Source organism: Enhydra lutris, unplaced genomic scaffold, assembly GCF_002288905.1.
Source record: "Enhydra lutris kenyoni isolate GAN:26980312 unplaced genomic scaffold, ASM228890v2 scaffoldscaffold91, whole genome shotgun sequence".
Taxonomy (NCBI): Eukaryota; Metazoa; Chordata; class Mammalia; order Carnivora; family Mustelidae; genus Enhydra; species Enhydra lutris.
Genome location: NW_019154175.1, coordinates 861,798 through 882,880, shown reverse-complemented (window position 1 = coordinate 882,880; position 21,083 = coordinate 861,798). Strand labels below are relative to the sequence as shown.

Here is a 21,083-nt window from a genome sequence, read left to right as displayed (position 1 = left end):
AGCGGGCTGGCCCCCTCACACATTCTTGCTGGGCACACGTCCTTGCCTGAAGTTTCCTTCATCCAGCTGACTCTTCCTTCCAAACAGCTCACTCCTGGGCTACTTCCCCTGCTCCCTCAGCTTTAGACGATGACTTCTTCCACCCCCCCACTGCCATAATCAATTCCTTTGGATTAGGAGAGAGAAACTGAATGTTCTCGTCCTGAATTGTCACTAACTTGGTATCACAAGCATATTAAGGGAGTTTAGATGGGCTTGATGATTGAGAAGTATTAAGGATGAACCTTCCTCAGATCTAATTATGATGAGTGAAAAAATGATGGTCATTTAATGCAAATCAATTCAACAAAGTTCCATTAAGCCTCCAGAAGGAAATCATTACCCACTCATTCATTCTCCAAACCTTCATTAGGTGCCTGTTGGGTGCCAGATACCACATGGGGGCCAGAGGTGTGGCCTGAAGCGGGGACGTCCAGATGCGATTGCACCTGCAGTTGGGGGATGTGAGAGACACGTCAGTGTTGGCAGTAGGAGCTCAGTCTATTAAAGCTACGGGGCAGGTGATGTGGATTGCTGGGGACTTGGACACATCCTGCGTTTTAAATATTTCTCCTCCTGGGAAAGGGTAGGTGCTCAGGGTGTAACCTTTCTCTTCTGAAGGGTTAAAAAAAATCATCCAATATCTTTTATAATTGGTACACTTTAAACCATTTTCACACACCTTAAGGACTATCACAGTAGAGAGAACATACTGTAATGAATCTGTAAGTTAAATAAATATGTGGATAAAATATATAACATAGCTTGGTTACTTTGACAGTTTTTTTTCCCCTGAAATGGTAGCAGATTTGAGAATTACTTGAGGATTCACCCTTGGAGGAGGCTTTGATAACTGGCCATGGTTTTAGTTTTTTTCTCTTACACTGCTCCTTCCATCATGGAATTGAGTTAAATTTTGCTGAGAGTTTTCTGTAGAGCACTTTTTGGTGGGAGTTACTTATTTTTGGCAGAACTCTGCAGAGAAGCATAGGGCTTTCTCCTCTAAGGAGAGCATTAGATAGTGCCTGAGTGACTGCTGATCTCCCCTCAGGCTAGCAGAACATCATTCCTTCACAGTTAAGTTGTGGTCATCAAAATTCTAGCAGCCTTTAGTTAATAAAATTAAAGGTCAATCCTGTGGCACAAGATTTTCCTTTGGAATTCCTTGCGTGTTCTCTTTTTGGATAACTCAGTGATGAGTGTCAGAGTTTGGAACATTGCCTTTGAAGTTGTGACATATAAAAACAGATGGAACAGGAGAGGCCTCTTTTTCCTTTTCTATGCATGAAAGAACAGAAGGGTAAAACAGAAAAAGTGAACAACAGAAAGGTAACCTCACCTTCCCCAAGAGAATTGCTATGTTACACTTTGATGTGTATTTTTATTCATGGGGAAAAGGAAGTAGGGTGTGAGTCCTCTAACTCAGAATTTCTCAAGACTTGACTGACTGCAGCTTCCTGCTGTTCCTGACTATGGTGGGTCGACTTAAAACTTTCTGACTCTAGGATGATGCAAAAGCAACTGCATTCAGTAGAAACCATACTTTGAATTAAAAATTTCAGTTTTTTCCTGGGCTGGCAATACCCGTAGGTTGTGCTCTTGTGAGGCTGGACAGCAGCGATGAGTCACACATCAGCTATGTGATCATAAGAGTAGACAACCGACACAACCATTCTGTTCCCGTGCAGCCATGAGGTAGTCAAACTTTGTGTTAGATGATTTTGTTCAACTGCAGGCTAATATAAGTAATATAAGTGAGCACGTTTAAGGTTGACAAGGCTAAGCTATGATGTTCAGTAGGTTAGGTGTATTAAATACATTTTGGACATATGATATTTTTGACTTATGATGGGTTTATCAGAGTGTAACCCCATTGTAAGTCAAGGAAGATCTGTACTTATTTTGCATTCAGAGTTCAGGACTCTGACCCAACTTATTAAATCAGGATCTGTCAAGGAGAAGCTTGGGAATCTCTGTGATGAACTATTACCTAAGATGATTCTTAGGAGCAGGTAAATTTGAGAAACATTGTTGTAATTGACAGAGGTTGTGGTGGGCATCTTGCTGTAAGGAGACCTACTTCAGAGGCCGCCAATTCCCAGTGATTCAAGGACTGATAATGAGCACATTCATTATTCGGCTTCATGGCATTCTCCCCGCTCTCCTTTCCCTAATTTGCCTCTCTTTTACACTTTCCGTTTTCTCTGTGCTCATAGGTTGAGCACAGAGGTGGAATTGTGCTGACCTAAGTCCATTTTGCTCATTGTCTCCCACAAAATATTTGGTTGGTGTGTGAGGGGAAGTTGAACATTCCTGGCTAAAATTCTGGGTTCAGGCGGAGACTCTTAGTACCACCCTTTAAAAACTTTGTATTTTAGAAAAATTAAAGGCATAAACATATAATTAACCTCCATGTATTCATCACTCTGGTCCAATAATTATGAACTCACAGCCAATTTTCTTTCTTTCTTTTTTTAAAATATTTTATTTATTTATTTGACAGACAGAGATCACAAGTAGGCAGAGAGGCAGGCAGAGAGAGAGGAGGAAGCAGGCTCCTTGCCGAGCAGAGAGCCTGATGCGGGGCTCGATCCCAGGACCCCAGGATCATGACCTGAGCCGAAGGCAGAGGTCTTAACCCACTGAGCCACCCAGGCGCACTGCCAATTTTCTTTAATCTCTACTCTCTCTCACAGTGTTTTGAAGCAAATCCCAGATGTCTTATTATTCATAAATATTTCAGTAGTCTATTTAAAAGGTAATAAGTATTGTTTTCTTCTCTTCCTTTCTTTTTAAAAAAAGAGGGTTTTTTGGACAGCAGTTTAGGTTCATAAAGAAATTGAAGGGGGGTATGGAGATTGACCGTACCCCCTACACCCACTCATGCACAGGCTCCCCTCCCATCAGCACCTGCCATCAGAGAGGGTCTATTAGTTACAACTGGTGAATCCTCCCTGACACCTCATAGTCACACAAAGTCTGTAGTTTATAATGGGCTTCTCTCTCAGTGTTGTGTGTTCAAGGGGGCTGGCTAAACGTTTGGCCATTTTCTTTTGAACATCAGAATCTTACAAGGAGACAAAACATGACGGACTCTTACTATACCTTGACAGTCTAGGAATAAGGGGGGGCAAAGGTGGTAATTTATGATTTTCTGCTAAAAGAGTTCAAAAAGGTCCCATGTCTTGAGTTCATTATAGAATGGTGTTTCACAGTGGTGAATTGAGGTAGATGAGATTATAGGGATAGAAAAGAGCTTTGCAAGGGATTTGAGAGTATGCCAAGAAGTGAGGAGGTGAAAATGGTTGAAAGTTAGTTGTTTTTTTCCGTGGTAAAAACATAATAAAGCTCTGTGGAGTGTACATTAGAGTCCTCTTTGCAATTTTAACTGCTCCGTGGTTGAAGTCGAGGAACCCATCCCGATGAGTGCATGTAGTCATAGGGTTTGTTTGTTTGTTTGTTTGTTTTAGCACATTGCGAAAGTACCAGCTGCTGTTGAAATAATGTCTGTGCACCTATCTAAATGGTCATGAAATGCTATCCAAATCATTTATTTGCTTTTTCTCCTTTTGCAAATCACAATGCGGGGTGGGGGGATAAGACGCTTGACTTCTGATGACTGTTTTGAAAACTGGGGACACAAACACATGTCAGATAGCATGAGATTCTCTTCTCCTCCCACCTTTTGGAGGCATTAAACGTTCTAAGGTTTAAGATTCCATAGAAGAAATTAATTTTTATGAATTCTCTTCTTGGATTAGAATCTTGAGGTTATTTGAAATTAATGCGGTGTGAACCCAGAGCTACTCTGGGATTTACTTCTGTGGAACTTGGCTCTTCAATTACAGAGACTCTGTGTGGTGTGAGGATAATTTCATGGCGCCTGCTTGAGGAATGGAAGGGATGCCCGCTTGAGGTAGCATGATAAAGGGTGGCAAGTTGCACCACAGCTATTTGTGACACCGTCTAGTCCCTTTCCTCCCACCCCCAGCATCCCTCAAACACCGTGATCTTTGCTGATTGCCACCTAACCCATTATTATGCCCAGGTAACTTAGCACACAGGTACCTTCTTAGATGCCATAAAATAGTTGTATATTTATATTTCTTTTAAGCCAAGTTGATGAATGGAAATCTGAATTTGTCCAATACTTAAGGGAGGCAATTATTTGCTTTCTAGAGGGATTGTTTTGCTCCTTGAAGGATTTGCAGTAGAATAATTAGTTGATTTCTAGTTCTTTTTGCACATAGATTTTACAGAGCACTTCTACTGGGCAAAGTGAGTCATAGTGAAGCATCAAAATTCAAACTGTAATCTACATCTGGTCTTTACCGGAAAATTTGCTTTTCAGAATTTTCAGGTCATTTGGCCCTGTGTAAATCTCCTCCTGTTCCCACCTTCCTTAAGTCTTATGTAGTGCAGGGTGTGTGTGTGTGTGTGTGTGTGTGTGTTACTGCTTTGCTTCTGCTCTGTGGAGTTTTCCTCCCTCACAGTTTGGGAATGGTAAGAGCCTATTCTGTTATGCTTCTACAGTCAGTTTTTATTTATTTTTAATTTTATTATTTTTAAAAGATTTTATTTATTTATTTGATAGAGCACAAGCAGGGGGAGCTACAGAGGGAGAGGGAGAAGCAGGCTCTCCTGCTGAGCAGGGAGCCCGACATGGGACTTGATCCCAGAACCCTGGGATCATGGCCTGAGCTGAAGTCAGACCCTTAACTGACTGAGCTACCCAGGTGCCCAACATCACATAGTTTAAAAAATAAAATATTACCAACATAGTTGAAGTCACCTTGGTTACCCATCCTAATTGCGTTTCCCATGCTCCCCCTAAACAGTAACCACTATCCTGAGTTTGGTGATTTTGCCCTCATGTGTTTTATACTTTTACTACACATGTGGCTATTGTTTTTAGTGGTGGCTAACAAGATCCATGAGAAATGAGCTAGAACTGTTGAGAAGCCATGTGTGGAAGGTGTTGTAGATCTCCAGCCTCACAACCATGACGTGTGTAGAAAGGGTAAAGTTTGGACACCTCCCATCAGAGGTGCCCAGCCCTTATCCCCTGGTTTGGCTGTTTGGCTGCTGTCTTTCCTGGAATGGAGTCCCACCCAAGGACTATAGCCCAGCCTCTTTGTCCTCTCTTGTACCATTGCGCAGAAAGAAATTGTGCAGCCAGGATTTTACATCCCCAAGAACACCCTTGAACTGACTGAGTCTGTCCACCCTCTTTGTTTATCTCCAGTTTGGGGAGTCTGGGCCCTTGGGTTACTCTGGTCTCTCCAACTCATTGCCTTTTGGTCTCCTTCTTGTCTGTCCTTCCACTCCTTGGTTTGGTGTTGTTTCACTGTATACTCAGTATTTGCATTTCTTAGAAAGAACCTTCAGACCTTCCACTGGGAGCTGCTTGTGGGCAGGGGCAGCCTGGGTCCCTGGGAGCACCCTCTTTTTTGAGTCCTGGAGGGTCACCTGCCAGCTATGGGTGGCCTTGAGCACATATTTACTGTAGTATCGGTAGAGAGTCTTGTGATACCAACTGTCCGGGGAAGGAGAGGACAGGTATACACCTCAGTTGGAGGTTCAGCTTGCGGGCTGAATGAGCCTGACTATCCTACCGGGTTTCAACCAGCTCCTCCTTCAGCCGGTCATTTATCCTACTGAGTCCAGCAGGAGGGGACACTGGGTCCTACCTGGTGGGGCTGTAGGTTCAACTTTGAAATCCTTAGATAGAGGCGGAAGTTGGAGCATTTGCTATAGTCATTTATTCCCAGAACTCAATGACTAGAGATGATTGACTTCTTTTGACCTCCTTGGCCTCTTCAGGCTGGACAAGCTTGCCAAGAGCTTTGCCTGCACCTCTCACCAGCACGCCATTCTTCCCTTCTTGACTTGGGTGCTTGTCCTTCTGGAGCTCCTGGTCTCAATTCCTCGCTTCTGCCCATTCCCTCACTCCCTTCCCCTCTCAGTCACATTTACTCTCTTGGTTTTCTTGGCCCTGACCATGTCCTCCTCCTAACACAGAACCTTACATAACTATGTTAAGGCAATGGCCACCTTTTCTCAGTGTTTCTGCAGGAAACTGACCATCATGGTAACTCTGACCAGTGGTGTTAACCTTCCCAGCACATGAACTGCCCTTCCTCCCTATACCCTTATCTGCAAGGGTAAATCTCCAAGTCTGTCATGGCACCGCTTCTGCCTTGTGCTGTGGTTCCTTGTCTCTGTTCTTGATTAATCTTTTTTTTTTTTAAAGTTTTTATGTTAATCCCAGGTAGTTAACGCACAATGTTATATTACTTTAAGGTGTACAGTTTAGTAATTCTACACTTCCGTACATCACCCTGTGCTTATTACGGCAAATGCACTCCTTAATCCCCATCACCTATTCCTCCCATCCCTCCACCCATCTCCCTTCTGGTAACCACCAATTGGTTCTCTGTAGTTAAGAGTCTCTTTCTTGGTTTCTCTCTCTCTTTCCCCTTTGCGCATTTGTTTTATTTCCACGCATGAGTGAAATCATATGGTATTTATCTTTCTCTGACTAACTTATTTCACTTAGTATTATATTCTCTAGCTCCATCAGTGTCTTCACAAATGGCAAGACTTGTTCTTTTCTGAGTAATATTCCAGTCTCTGTGTGTGTGTGTGTGTGTGTGTGTCTATATATATATCTGTATAGACACACACACACACACACACACACACACACACATATACATACATATATATAACATATATATCCTTATCCATTCATCATTCAATGGACACTTGGGCTGCTTCCATATCTTGGCTATTGTAGATAGCACCGCTATAAACATAGGGATGCATGTATCCCTTTGAATGAGTGTTTTTATATTCTCTAGGTACCTACCCAGTAGTGCAATTTCTGGATCATAGAGTAGTTCTATTTTTAACTTTTTGAGGAAACTGCATACTGTTTTCCAGAGTGGCTGCACCACTTTGCATTCCTACCAACATTACAAGAGGGTTTCTTTTTCTCCACATCCTCACTAACACCTGTTGTTTTTTATTTTGTTGATTTTAACCATTCTGACATGTGTGAGGGGATAGCTCCCTGTAGTTTTGATTTGTATTTTTCTGATGGTAAGTGATAATGAGCATCTTTTCATGTGTCCTCCGGTGGCCATCTGCAGTCTTCTTTGGAGACATGTCTGTTCATATTTCTGCTTATTTTTTAATTGGATTATTTGTTTTTTAGGTGTTGAGTTTTAAAAGTTCTTTATATATTTTGGATACTAACCCTTTATTGGATATATCATTAGCAAATATCTTCTACCATTGTGTAGGTTGCCTTTTAGTTTTGTTGATTGTTTCCTTTGCTGTGCAGAAGCATTTTATTTTTATGAAGTCCTGGTAGTTTCCTCAGGAGACATATCTAGAAAGAAGTTGCTATAGTTAATGTCAAAGAAGTCACTGCCTGCGTTCCCTTCTAGGATTTCTCTGGTTTCATGTCTCACATTTAGGTGTTTAATCCATTTTGAATATTTATTTAAGTATATGTTTATGTATTTTTAAGGTAGGCTTCATGCCCAACATGGAGCCCAGTGTGGGGCTTGAACTCACGACACAGATCAAGACCTGAGCTGAAATCAAGACTTGGATGCTAACCTGACTGAACCACTCAGGCATCCCTATTTTGAATTTCTTTTTGTGTATGGTGTAAGAAAGTCCAATTTTCCCAACATTGTTTGTTGAAGAGAAATTCTTTTTTCCATTTTCTGCTTTGTTGAAGATTAATTGACCCTAAAATTGTGGGTTCATTTCTGGATTTTCTTTTCTGTTCCATTGATCTATGTGTCTATTTTTGTGCCAGTACCATACTGTTCTCATTACTATAGCTTTGTAATATAATTTGAAATCCAGAATTGTGATGGTTACAGCTTTACTTTTCTTTTTCAAGATTGCTTTGGCTATTTGAGGTCTTTTGTGGTTCCAAACAAATTTTCAGATTGTTGGTTCTAGCTCTGTGAAAATGCTGTTGGTGTTTTGATAGAGATTGCATTAAATGTGTACATTGCTTTGGGGAGTACAGACATTTCAACAGTGTTTGTTCTTCCAATGTCTTTCCATTTCTTTGTGTTGTCTTCAATTTCTTTCATCAGTGTTTTATAGTTTTCAGAGTAGAGGTCTTTGGTTTAACCTCTTTGGTTAAGTTTATTCCTAGCTATCTTACTGTTTTTCGTACAATCATAAATGGGATTGTTTTCTTGATTTCTCTTTCTGCTGCCTCATATTAGTGTATAGAAGTGCAACAGATTTCCACACATTGATTTTATATTCTGGAACTTTACTGAATTTGTGTATCAGTTCTAGCTGCTGTTTGTTGGAGTCTTTTCCGGGTTTACACATAGAGTATCATGTCACCTGCAAATAGTGAAAGTTTGGCTTCCTCCTTGCCAGTTTGGATGCCTTTTCTTTCTTTTTGTTGTCTGATTGCTGTGCCTAGGACTATAGTACTATGTTGAATAGAAGTGGTGAGAGTGGACATCCTTGTCTTGTTCTTTTTGTTTTGTTTTGTTTTAAGATTTTTAATGTATTTATTTGACAGAGACACAACAAGAGAGGGAACACAGCAGGGAGAGTGGGAGAGGGAGAAGCAGGCTTCCTGCCCAGCGGGGAGCCTGATGTGGGGCTGGATCCCAGGATCCTGGGATCATGACCCGAGCCTAAGGCAGACACCTAATGACTGAGCCACCCAGGTGCCGCCCCCTTGTCTTGTTCTTGACCTTGGGGAAAAGCTCTCAGTTTTTCTCCATTAAGGATGATGTTATCTGTGCATTTTTCATAAATGGCTTTTATTACGTTTAGTATGTTCCCTCTAAACCTGCCATTTTATTGTGAATGGATATTGTACTTTGTCAAATGCTTTTTCTTTGTCTGTTGAAATTATCATATGGTTCTTAGCCTTTCTCTTATTGATGTGATATATCATATTGATTTGCAAATATTGAACCACACTTGCAACCTAGCAATAAATCCTACTTGATCATGGTGAATGATTTTTTTTAATGGACTGTTGGATTCGGTTTCTACTATTTTGTTGAGGATTTTTGCATCTATGTTCATTGGAGATATTGGCCTGTAGTTCTCTTTTTTGGTTGTATCTTCTGGTTTTGGTTTCAGGGTAATGCTGGCCTTATAGAATGAATTTGGAAGTTTTCCTTCCTTTTCTATTTTTTTTTAAGATTTTATTTATTTTATTTGACAGACAGAGATCACAAGTAGGCAGAGAGGCAGGCAGAGAGATAGAGGAAGAAGCAGGCTCGCCGCCGAGCAGAGAGCCCGATGTGGAGCTCGATCCCAGAACCCTGGGATCATGACCTGAGCTGAAGGCAGAGGCTTTAACCCACTGAGCCACCCAGGCGCCCCTCCTTTTCTATTTTTTTTAAATTTTTAATTAACATATAATGTATTATTAGCCCCAGGGGTGCAGGTCTATGAATCTCCAGGTTTACACACTTCACAGCACTCACCATAGCCATACCTTCCCCAATGTCCATAACCCAACCACCCTCTCCCTAGCTCCCTCCCCCTCGGCAACCCTCAGTTTGTTTTGTGAGATTAAGAGTCTCTTATGATTTGTCCCCCTCCTGATCTCACCTTGTTTCATTTTTTCCTTCCATACCCCCCAAGCCCCCTACGTTGCCTCTCAACTTCCTCATATCAGGGAGATCATATGATAATTGTCTTTCTCTGATTGACTTATTTCACTCAGCATAATACCCTCTAGTTCCATCCATGTTGTTGCAAATGGCAAGATTTCATTTCTTTTGATGGCTGCATAGTATTCCATTGTATATATACATCACATCTTCTTTATCCATTCATCTGTTGATGGACATCTAGGTTCTTTCCATAGTTTGGCTATTATGGACATTGCTGCTATAAACATTCGGGTGCACGTGCCCCTTCGAATCACTACATTTGTATCTTTAGGGTAAATACCCAGTAGTGCAATTGCTGGGTCATAGGGTAGCTCTATTTTCAACTTTTTGAGGAACCTCCATGCTGTTTTCCAGAGTGGCTGCACCAGCTTGCATTCCCACCAACAGTGTAGGAGGGTTCCCCTTTCTCTGCATCCTCGCCAGCATCTGTCGTTTCCTGATTTGTTAATTTTAGCCATTCTGACTGGTGTGAGGTGGTATCTCATTGTGGTTTTGATTTGAATTTCCCTGATGCCGAGTGATATGGAGCACTTTTTCATGTGTCTGTTGGCCATCTGGTGTCATCTTTGCTGAAATGTCTGTTCATGTCTTCTGCCCATTTCTTGATTGGATTATTTGTTCTTTGGGTGTTGAGTTTGCTGAGTTCTTTATAGATTTTAGATACTAGCCCTTTACCTGATATGTCGTTTGCAGATACTTCTCCCATTCTGTCTGTTGTCTTTTGGTTTTGTTGACTGTTTCCTTTGCTGTGCAGAAGCTTTTGATCTTGATGAAGTCCCAATAGTTCATTTTCCCTCTTGCTTCCCTTGCCTTTGGCGACATTTCTAGGAAGAAGTTGCTGTGGCTGAGGTTGAAAACGTTGCTGCCTGTGTTCTCCTCAAGGATTTTGATGGATTCCTTTCTCACATTGAGGTCTTTCACCCATTTGGAGTCTATTGTCGTGTGTGGTGTAAAGAAATGGTCCAGTTTCATTTTTCTGCATGTGGCTGTCCAGTTTTCCCAACACCATTTGTTGAAGAGACTTTTTTCCATTGGACATTCTTTCTTGGTTTGTCGAAGATTAGTTGACCATAGAGTTGAGGATCTATTTCTGGGCTCTCTATTCTGTTCCACTGATCTATGTGTCTGTTTTTGTGCCAGTACCATACCATCTTGATGATGACAGCTTTGTAATAGAGCTTGAAGTCTGGAATTGTGATGCCACCAACTTTGGCTTTCTTTCCCAACATTTCTCTGGCTATTTGAGGTCTTTTCTGGTTCAATATAAATTTTAGGATTATTTGTTCCATTTCTTTGAAAAAAAGGAAGGTATTTTGATAAGGATTGCATTAAACGTGTAGATTGCTTTAGGTAGCATAGACATTTTCACATTATTTGTTCTTCCAATCCATGAACATGGAACATTTTTCCATTTCTTTGTGTCTTCCTTAATTTCTTTCATGAGTACTTTATAGTTTTCTGAGTACAGATTCTTTGCCTCTTTGGTTAGGTTTATTTCTAGGTATCTTATGGTTTGGGGTGCAATTTAAATGGGATTGAGTCCTTAATTTCTTTCTTCTGTCTTGTTGTTGATGTATAGAAATGCACTGATTTCTATGCATTGATTTTATATCCTGACACTTTACTGAATGCCTGTATTAATTCTAGCAGATTTGGAGGGAGTCTTTTGGGTTTTCCATGTAAAGTATCATATCATCTACAAAGAGTGATAGTTTTACTTCTTTTTTGCCAGTTTGGATGCCTTTAAATTCTTTTTGTTGTCTGATTGCTGAAGCTAGGACTTCTAGTACTATGTTGAATAGCAGTAGTAATAATGGACATCCCTGCCATGTTCCTGACCTTAGTGGAAAAGCTCTCAGTTTTTCTCCATTGAGAATGATATCTGCGGTGGGTTTTTCATAGATGGCTTTGATGATATTGAGGTATGTATCCTCTATCCCTACACTATGAAGAGTTTTGATGAGGAAAGGATGTTGTACTTTGTCAAATGCTTTTTCAGCATCTATTGAGAGTATCATATGGTTCTTGTTCTTTCTTTTATTAATGTATCAGACTGATTGATTTGCGGATGTTGAACCAACCTTGCAGCCCTGGAAGAAATCCCACTTGGTAGTGGTGAATAACCCTTTTAATGTATTGTTGGATTCTATTGGCTAGTATTTTGGTGAGAATTTTCACATCTGTGTTCATCAAGGATATTGGTCTGTAGTTCTGTTTTTTGATGGGGTCTTTGTCTGGTTTGGGATCAATGTAATGCTGGTCTCATAAAATGAGTTGGAAGTTTTCCTTCCATTTCTATTTTTTGGAGAGTTTCAGGAGAATAGAAATTACTTCTTCTTTAAATGCTTGATAGAATTCCCCTGGGAAGTCATCTGGCCCTGGGCTCTTGTTTGTTGGGAGATTTTTGATGACTGCTTCAATCTTCTTACTGGTTATGGGTCTGTTCAGGTTTTCTATTTCTTCCTGGTTCAGTTGTGGTAGTTTATATGTCTTTAGGAGTGCATCCATTTCTTCCAGATTGTCAGATTTGCTGGCGTATAGTTGCTCATAATATGTTCTTATAATTGTTTGTATTTCTTTGGTGTTGGTTGTGATCTCTCCTCTTTCATTCATGATTTTATTTATTTGTGTCCATTCTCTTTTCTTTTTGATAAGTCTGGCCAGGGGTTTATCAATCTTATTAATTCTTTCAAAGAACCAGCTCCTAGTTTTGTTGATTTGTTCTATTGGTTTTTGTTTTTGTTTTTGTTTTTTTGTTTCTATTTCATTGATTTCTGCTCTGATCTTTATTATTCCTCTTCTCCTGCTGGGTTTAAGCTTTCTTTGTTATTCTTTCTCGAGCTCCTTTAGGTGTAGGGTTAGGTTGTGTATTTGAGACCTTTCTTGTTTCTTGAGAAAGGCTTGTACTGCTCTGTTTCCCTTTCAGGACTGCCTTTGCTGCATCCCACAGATTTTGAACTGTTGTGTTTTCATTATCATTTGTTTCCATGAATTTTTTAAATTCTTCTTTAATTTCCTGGTTGACCCATTCATTCTTTAGAAGGATGCTCTTTAGTTTCCATGTATTTGGATTCTTTCCAAATTTCCTCTTGTGATTGAGTTCTAGCTTCAGAGCATTGTGGTCTGAAAATATGCAAGGAATCATCCCAATCTTTTGATACTGGTTGAGACCTGATTTATGACCCAGGATGTGATCTATTCTGGAGAATGTTCCATGTGCACTGGAGAAGAATGTGTATTCTGTTGCTTTGGGATGGAATGTTCTGTATATATCTGTGATGTCCATCTGGCCCACTATGTCATTTAAGGCCTTTATTTCCTTGTTGATCTTTTGCTTGGATGATCTGTCCATTTCAGTGAGGGGAGTGTTAAAGTCCCCTACTACTATTGTATTATTGTTGGTGTGTTTCTTTGATTTTGTTATTAATTACTTTATGTAGTTGGCTGCTCCCATGTTAGAGGCATAGATATTTAAAATCGTTAGATCTTCTTGTTGGACAGACCCTTTGAGTATGATATAGTGTCCTTTCTCATCTCTTATTATAGTCTTTAGCTTAATATCTAATTGATCTGATATAAGGATTGCCACCCCAGCTTTCTTTTGATGTCCATTAGCATGGTAAATGGTTTTCCACCCCCTCACTTTAAATCTGGAGGTATCTTTGGGTCTAAAATGAGTTTCTTGTAGACAGCATATTGATGGATTGTTTTTTTATCCATTCTGATACCCTGTGTCTTTGATTGGGGCATTTAGCCCATTTACATTCAGATTAACTATTGAGAGATATGCATTTAGTGCCATTGTATTGCCTGTAAGGTGACTGTTACTGTATATTGTCTCTGTTCCTTTCTGGTCTACTAGTTTTAGGCTCTCTCTTTGCTTAGAGGACCCCTTTCAATATTTCCTGTAGAGCTGGTTTGGTGTTTACAATTCTTTTAGTTTTTGTTTGTCCTGGACCTTTTTATGTCTCTTTCTATTTTCAGTGATAGCCTAGCTGGATATAGTATTCTTGGCTGCATGTTTTTCTCATTTAGTGCTCTGAATATATCATGCCAGCTCTTTCTGGCCTGCCAGGTCTCTGTGGATAAGTCTGCTGCCAATCTAATATTTTTACCATTATATATTACAGACTTCTTGTCCCGGGCTGCTTTCAGGATTTTCTCTTTGTCACTAAGACTTTTAAGTCTTACTATTAGATGATGGGGTGTGGACCTATTCTTCTAGATTTTGATGGGATTCTCTGTGCCTCCTGGATTTTGATGTTTGTCCCCTTTGCCATATTAGGGAAATTGTCTACAATAATTTGCTCTAATATACCTTCTGCCCCCCTCTCTCTTTCTTCTTCTTCTGGAATTCCAATTATTCTAATATTGTTAAAATTTATGGTATCACTTATCTTTCGAATTCTCCCATTGTTGTCCAGTAGTCATTTGTCTCTCTTTTGCTCAGCTTCTTTATTCTCCATCATCTTCTATTCTGTCTTCTGCCTCACTAATTCTCTCTTCTGCCTCATTTATCCTAGCAGTAAGAACCTCCATTTTTGATTGCACCTCATTAATAGCTTTTTTGATTTCAGATTGGTTAGATTTTAGTATTTCTCCAGAAAGGGCTTTTATTTCTCCAGACAGAGTTTCTCTAATATCTTCCATGCCTTTTTTGAGCCCAGCTAGCACCTTGATAATCATCATTCTGAACTCTAGATCTGACATATTACCAATGTCTGTATTGATTAGGTCCCTAGTCTTCAGTACTGCCTCTTGTTCTTTTTTTTTGTGGTGAGTTTTTCCGCCTTGTCATTTTATCCAGATAAGAATATATGAACAAGAGAATAAAACACTAAAAGGGTGGCAAAGACCCCAGAAAAATGTCCGTTAACCAAATCAGGAGACCCCAAAACATGGGGAGAAGAAAGGGGGTAAAAAGAAGTTTAAAAAAATTTAAAAAAATAGAAAAGGAAAAAAGAAAATATATATATTAGACTGGTGAATAAAACAGAACCAACCACCCACTTGGTTTTGGGAGTATTTTGGTCTCTTAGAAGAAAGTACCTCCCAAAATTTTAAAGAAAAAAACTTACACACACATACAAATACGGGTAAACATGATGAAAGGATGGAATATCACATAAAGATGAAAATTTTTTAAAAATGCTAAAAAAGAAGATAAGCTGGTTGGGAAAATAAAGAAAAAGAAAGTGGAGAGAATTTGCTCAGTCTGGAGACTAGAACAAACCCTGTGCTAGATTTAGGGTATATTTTGATCTATTAGGAGAAGTTGTATCCCAAAATTTTTTAGAAGAAAAAACCCTATGTGTATACAAAAGATAAAGTTAGATACGACGGAGGATAAAATATGACTATAATAATAAAAGTTCAAAAAGATTTTTTTTAAAAAGGTATTGTTAAGATAAACTAGCTAAAAAATGTTAAAAGAGTAAAGAGTAAAAGTTAAAAAAATTAGAATAAGAAAAAATAAAATTAAAAAAATTTAATTAACTTTGCAAGACCAAAGACATGGGGAGAAAGCCATGAACTCCATGCTTTGCTTTCCCCTGCTCTGGTATTCCACTGTTCTCCTTGATCAGTGAGCTTGGTCTTGGCTGGATTTCTTGCTGATCTTCTCTGGGGAGGGGCCTGTTGTAGTGATTCTCAAGTGTCTTTGCATGAGGTGGAATTGCACTGCCCTTACCAGGGGTCAGGCTAAGTAATCTTTTGGTTCGCTTGAGAGCTTTTGTTTCCTAAATGCTTTCCATTGAGCTCTGGAGGACAGTAATGAAAATGGCGGCTTCCCAATCTCCGGCTTGGAGGAGCCGAGAGCTTGCTGAGAGCTCAGGGCTCCACTCCTTGGTGCACCATCGGAGAAAAGTGCTCAATCACTCCCATCTCCCTGGGCTCCAGCCGTGCTCTGAGCTCACCCGTCCTGTGACCGAGAGCTTCTGTCTCTGGTACACAGCCCCTCCTGGAGTCTCCAGACCAAGCAGATTCCTACCACTCTTCCAGGGGGTCCTCCTCGGATCTTGTGGGGTCCCTGCTCAGTGGTCTGACTGTGCCACAGATCACAGTTTAAGGTAACCCTGAGCTGAGAGCTCACTCCTCTGCTCCGTCTCCGTAGCTGGCTTCTCCGCTCTAATACCTGTGAGCTCTGCACTACACTCAGACACCCACGATCCTTCTGTGACCCCGTGGGACCTGAGACCACACTGTCCCCACAAGGGCTCCACCCCTGCTTAGCCTCTGGAGCGATGTCCCTTAGTGGAGCAGACTTCTAAACATTCTGATTTTGTGCTCTGTTGTTCTGCTGCTTGCCAGGAGCTGGCCCCTCCCCTGTGTTCCCGTTGCTTTGGATTCACTTCTCCACAGGTCCTACCTTTCAGAAAGTGGTTGATTTTCTGTTTCTAGAATTGCTGCTCCTCTTCTCTTCAATCTCCTGTTGGATTTGTAGGTGTTTGGAATGGTTTGATAACTATCTAGCTGAACTCCTGCTACCTGATGTCATCTCAGCCTGCTACTCCTCCCCTCCTTTTCCATTTTTTTGGACTAGTTTGAGAAGAATAAGGTTTTAACTTTTCTGTAAATGTTTGGTAGAATTCACCTGTGAAGCCATCTGGTCCTGGGCTCTTGTTTGTTGGGAATTTTTAAATCACTGATTCAATTTCTTTGCTGGTAATTGGTCTGTTCGGATTTTCTTGATTAATCTTTATAGTGCTAGTTCTTATCCTAGATATTATATAAGAAAGTTTATTTAAAAAAAAAACTGGGTAGAACACTTATTATAAGATTAAAAAAACAAAAAAAATGTATAAAATAATATTGTTAACTGTAGGCATGAGACATTCGTGTAAAGAACTTTATATGAGAAGAAACTTTTTAAAGAGATTTACTTATTTTACAGAGAATACTCACATAAGCACAATAGGGAGGGTGAGAGGAAAAGAGAGAATCTCAAGCAGACTGTCCACTGAGTGTGAAGACCTATGCGGGGCTTGATCTCATGACCTGAGTTGAAACTAAGAGTCAGATACTTAAACAACTGCACCACCCACGTACCCTGAAAATAAACTTTCATAAAATGTCTAGGCTTCCTGAATCTGAACAGACTTAGTCTAAACAGCATTTAAACAAAATCTAGAGTAGGTTAGAGGTAGACAAGGTCAAAATGGCTGGAGTCATTTTCCTTGGAACAGAAAAGGTTCAGAGATGAAGTCAGGCCATGGATAGAAGCGAGAGCCCAGCATAGGCTAGAGGTGAGAGAGTGCAACAGTGAGTCAGGGCACACAAACTGGTGGGGAAGTATAATAGTGCAGAGACACCATGCTTCTTGAAACAGATCGAAGCTGGTATCAGTGTCTTATACTGACTATGAAAATCTTGATGGCAAGGCTTAGCTGTATGAAGATGGTGGCTCTGCAGCTGACTGACAGAGTCAAGGGGACTTTCTGTGGCCAGCTCTGTGGCCAGCTCTCCCCAGTCCTTGGCAAACTGTGGCCTAAGACACAGCTTGACCCATTCTGGGTTCATGAAGACTTTTCGTTAGGTGGATGCTAAGTTCTTCAAGTCTAGCAGATCTAACAATTTAAGAGGATTTAGTACACTTCAGACCCTTGTGTGTACCACTGGGAAGAACTTCCCACCATTAGCACCATTCACTGGGCAAGCTGTTCTTCACTGGGCACCTGTTATTGAAAGTCCTGATGTTCAACCATGTGGGCATGGGCTTTGAGCATCCTGTAATCTGGTAGGAAATATCTGTAAGTACAAGAAAGCCTATAGGGTAATGTGTAATAGGGGTGTTAGTGCTCCTTCCTCATACATAATGTAGATGGTATGATACTAGAATTGAAATTATAAAATATTTAAATGAATAGGCCATTTAAAAAATCTTACAGATTTTCATTTATATGCCTCAAATGTGATGACTGTATAAAAATAGTGTCATATTAAAAGCAGTGTTTGAGAAGGAAGCAGCTCGTTTTCCCTGATCTTGGATCCTGTTAACAGGGAAAAGAAGTTTCTTTTGCTTCATATGATGTGAAAGAGCTCCAGGTGGCCTTAACATTGGACAGTCTTCCCTCGGTCCTCTGGTGCCTTCACTTCTTCAGACTGTTCAATTTTAGCTCTGGAAGCTTTATGCCCTTTAATTAGGCATCCTTACTTCTGTCCTGCTTCTTCTAGCTCTGGGGTTTTTCTGACTAAAGTCTGGTGGTTCGTTTTGGAGTATTTTAGAGTCCCCTGCCCTTTCCATCTTGACCAGAGGAACAGAGTTATTTTTTGTATTTTATTTTTTATTTGATAAAGAGAGACACAGCAAGAGAAGGAACACAAGTTGGGGAGTGGAAGAGATGGCTTTCTCTGCAGGAAGCCCAATGCGGGGCTTGATCCCAGGGCCCTGGGATCATGACCTGAGCGGAAGGCAAATGCTTAATGACTGAGCCATTCAGCGCCCCATGGAACAGATTTCTTCACCACTCAGTGTGGTTATATGCCCCCTAAATACTTTTTAGATGGTATTGCTAGCACATACACCCCACTTCTTGAAGGGTGTGTATATATACACACTTATATACATATGTATTTTCTAATGTATTCATGTATATATATTTTTCTACACACACACACACACACACACACACACACACATGCACACCAGCTTTCTTTTTTTCTTGATTGCTATCAGATTGCTATCTAAGAATGCTACAATTTTATACCCAGTTGTTTCAGTACATGTGATTGTAGTCTAGTTTCCACAAGTCTGAAGAACCCTGATTGGGAATGAGACACAGTGATTCCTGGATTTTTTCTTGTAAGACCTGTGGCTTTTGAATTTGAACCACCATTTGCCTTCACCCAACTATATATTCCGAAAATGGCTCTCTGTTTCTTCTGGCACAGAGTTACCATTTACAGCCACACTCTCCGTTGTAGTGACATCCTTTTATAACATGGCAAGTGCCAGGCAATAATATTTTCTGCTAGTACTTCTTTAATGCTTAGTTATGTCCTTCTCAGTAGCTCACAGATAACGTGCTCAGCTGCAGCACCCTGCCCTGCAGGATTTCTCACACATGGGGGAAGACGCTCTGGGGGTTGGACAGCACATGGCCACTGGTTGTCTTCTCAGGGCTTCCATTCCCACTTTGCCCTCTGCCTTCTCCTGTGAGTACTGCTCTGCCAAACCTGCCACACCTCCCACCTGCTGAGGCCAGTGTGAATGGGGCCACTGTCTGGCCCAGGTCGGTGGTTCCCCGTTGGGCATAGGGCACAGAGGTCAAAGTGGCTAGGAAGCTTGAGGAGAGAAGAAAGGTGGTAGAGCTCCCTGAGCCCTTGCTGCAGAAGTGGGTCATTCTCAGTGGGGACAGGCAGAGGCCTTTGTGGGCCATAGCATTTGTCTCTGACCTCACATCTTGCCTAGTATCCATATCCTGTGTTTTTCTCAGTCTGGAAAGGCACAATTCAGGCCAAGAGGCCATTGTAGCCTGGGGCGCTGATGGTTTTTTTGTTTTGTTTTATTTTTTTATTAATAGCTTTGTTGTGATATAATTTACATACCATACATTTCACCTACTTGAAGATATAGTTCAGTGGCTTTTAGTATATTCAGACATGTGCAACTATCCCCACTGCCAATTTTATAATATTTTCATCATCTCAAAACCTAAAGGAAACCCTACCCTTTAGCCACCACCTCCGTCATTACCCCACCCCCTACCTCTCCAGTGCCAGGGACCTACTAATCAGCTTTCTATTTCTGTCTCTGTTACCTTTTTCTGGACTTTCATATGAATGGAATAGAATATGTGGTTACTCGTGACTGGCTTATCTCACTTAGCATAATGTTTCAAGATTCATCCATGTTAAAAAAAAAGATTCATCCATGTTGTAGCATGTGTCACTATTTCATCCCTTTTCATGGCAGCATAATATTCCATTGTATGGGTAGACCACATTTTGTTTATTTGCCTGTTGATGGATATTTGGGTTGTTTCATCTTTTGGCTGGTATTGATAATATCACTACAAATATTTGGATATAGGTTTCTGTGTGGGTATCTGTTCTCATTTCTCTTGGGTATATACCAAAAGAATGGTTGGGTCATGTGGTAACTTTAAGTTTATTCATTTCAGGAAATGCCAAGTGGTTTCCCAAAGTGGCTGCACCATTTGGCTTTCTTGTCAGCGGTGTATGACAGTTCCAATTTCTCCACATCTTTCTCATCATTTGCTGATCTGACTTTTTGATTTTTAGCCATACTAGTGGGTGTGAGCTCATGAGGTTTTGGAAGAATTTGGGGAGGATTTTCCCTTTCTAGTAGTTTTGAAATCCATTATATATAATTATATATAATTATATATAAATACATATTATAAATATAATTTAAATGCATAACTACATACAAAACACTTTTAAATGTAGTGTCTATAGAAGAATGGCTGCCAAGATGTCCTCTTGCCTGTCACAGTAATAAAGAAGATTTCAATATTTGCTCATTCAAATATTCTTACTGCTCCAAACCAATGTGGGAAACTTTGTAATGCATGAGGGAAGGGGATGGAAGGGGACGGGTGGAGAAGTGGGAGCAGGTGGTGTATTTTCAGGAACAGGAGATTGCCCTATTGCTTATCTGTGTGTCTCACAGCTCCCCCATCTTTCAGGAGGACTGGCGTTGGCCCATGTGCTCTTCTTCTATCTGAAGTACTTGGTGCTCTTCGGTGTCCCAGCTCTGCTCATGCGCCTGGATGGACTCACGCCACCACCCCTCCCTCGCTGTGTGAGCACCATGTTCAGTTTCACGGGGATGTGGAGGTCAGTAGTTTGTTTTATTAAAGGCTTTTGGGGATGTCCAGTGGGAGGAGCCATGGCTTGGCGAGCTTCAGAGGGTTTGGGCCACCATCCTTTCTCTGTCCCTCACTCAAGCTACACTTGGCACTCGGCTTTCTTCATCTGTCTAATAGGATGACAATCTGTGCTTTCCGAACAACTCAAAATTACTGCCAAGCTGTGAAGATAATGTGAGATAAGACAATTTCTCTCCAGCTCTATGTACAAATGCACTTAGGCTGATGTGTAAATGGTGTCTTACTAACTTGGGATAGGCTGCAGTGGATTATTTTATTGCTTTTTGTTTTTCTTGAAAATGACCTCTGCCGGGGCACCTGGATGGCTCAGTGGGTTAAGCCTCTGCCTTCGGCTCAGGTCATGATCTCAGGGTCCTGAGATTGAGCCCCACATCGGGCTCTCTGCTCAGCAGGGAGCCTGCTTCCCACTCTCTCTCTGCCTGCCTCTCTGCCTACTTGTGATCTCTGACTGTCAAATAAATAAATAAAATCTTAAAAAAAAAAAAGAAAAAAAAAAGAAAATGAC

At 40.7% G+C, this 21,083-nt stretch overlaps 1 protein-coding gene across 2 annotated transcripts in view; it reads left to right on the top strand.

The window, feature by feature from the left end:
• LOC111162365 (hedgehog acyltransferase) overlaps positions 1-21,083 on the top strand; it is a 328,170-nt gene that overhangs the window by 103,946 nt on the left and 203,141 nt on the right. For both annotated transcript variants that reach the window (XM_022526736.1, XM_022526737.1), the window contains exon 8: positions 20,375-20,525. In XM_022526736.1, coding sequence (XP_022382444.1) covers positions 20,375-20,525 — 151 coding nt within the window. The remainder of the gene's footprint in view (positions 1-20,374; positions 20,526-21,083) is intronic.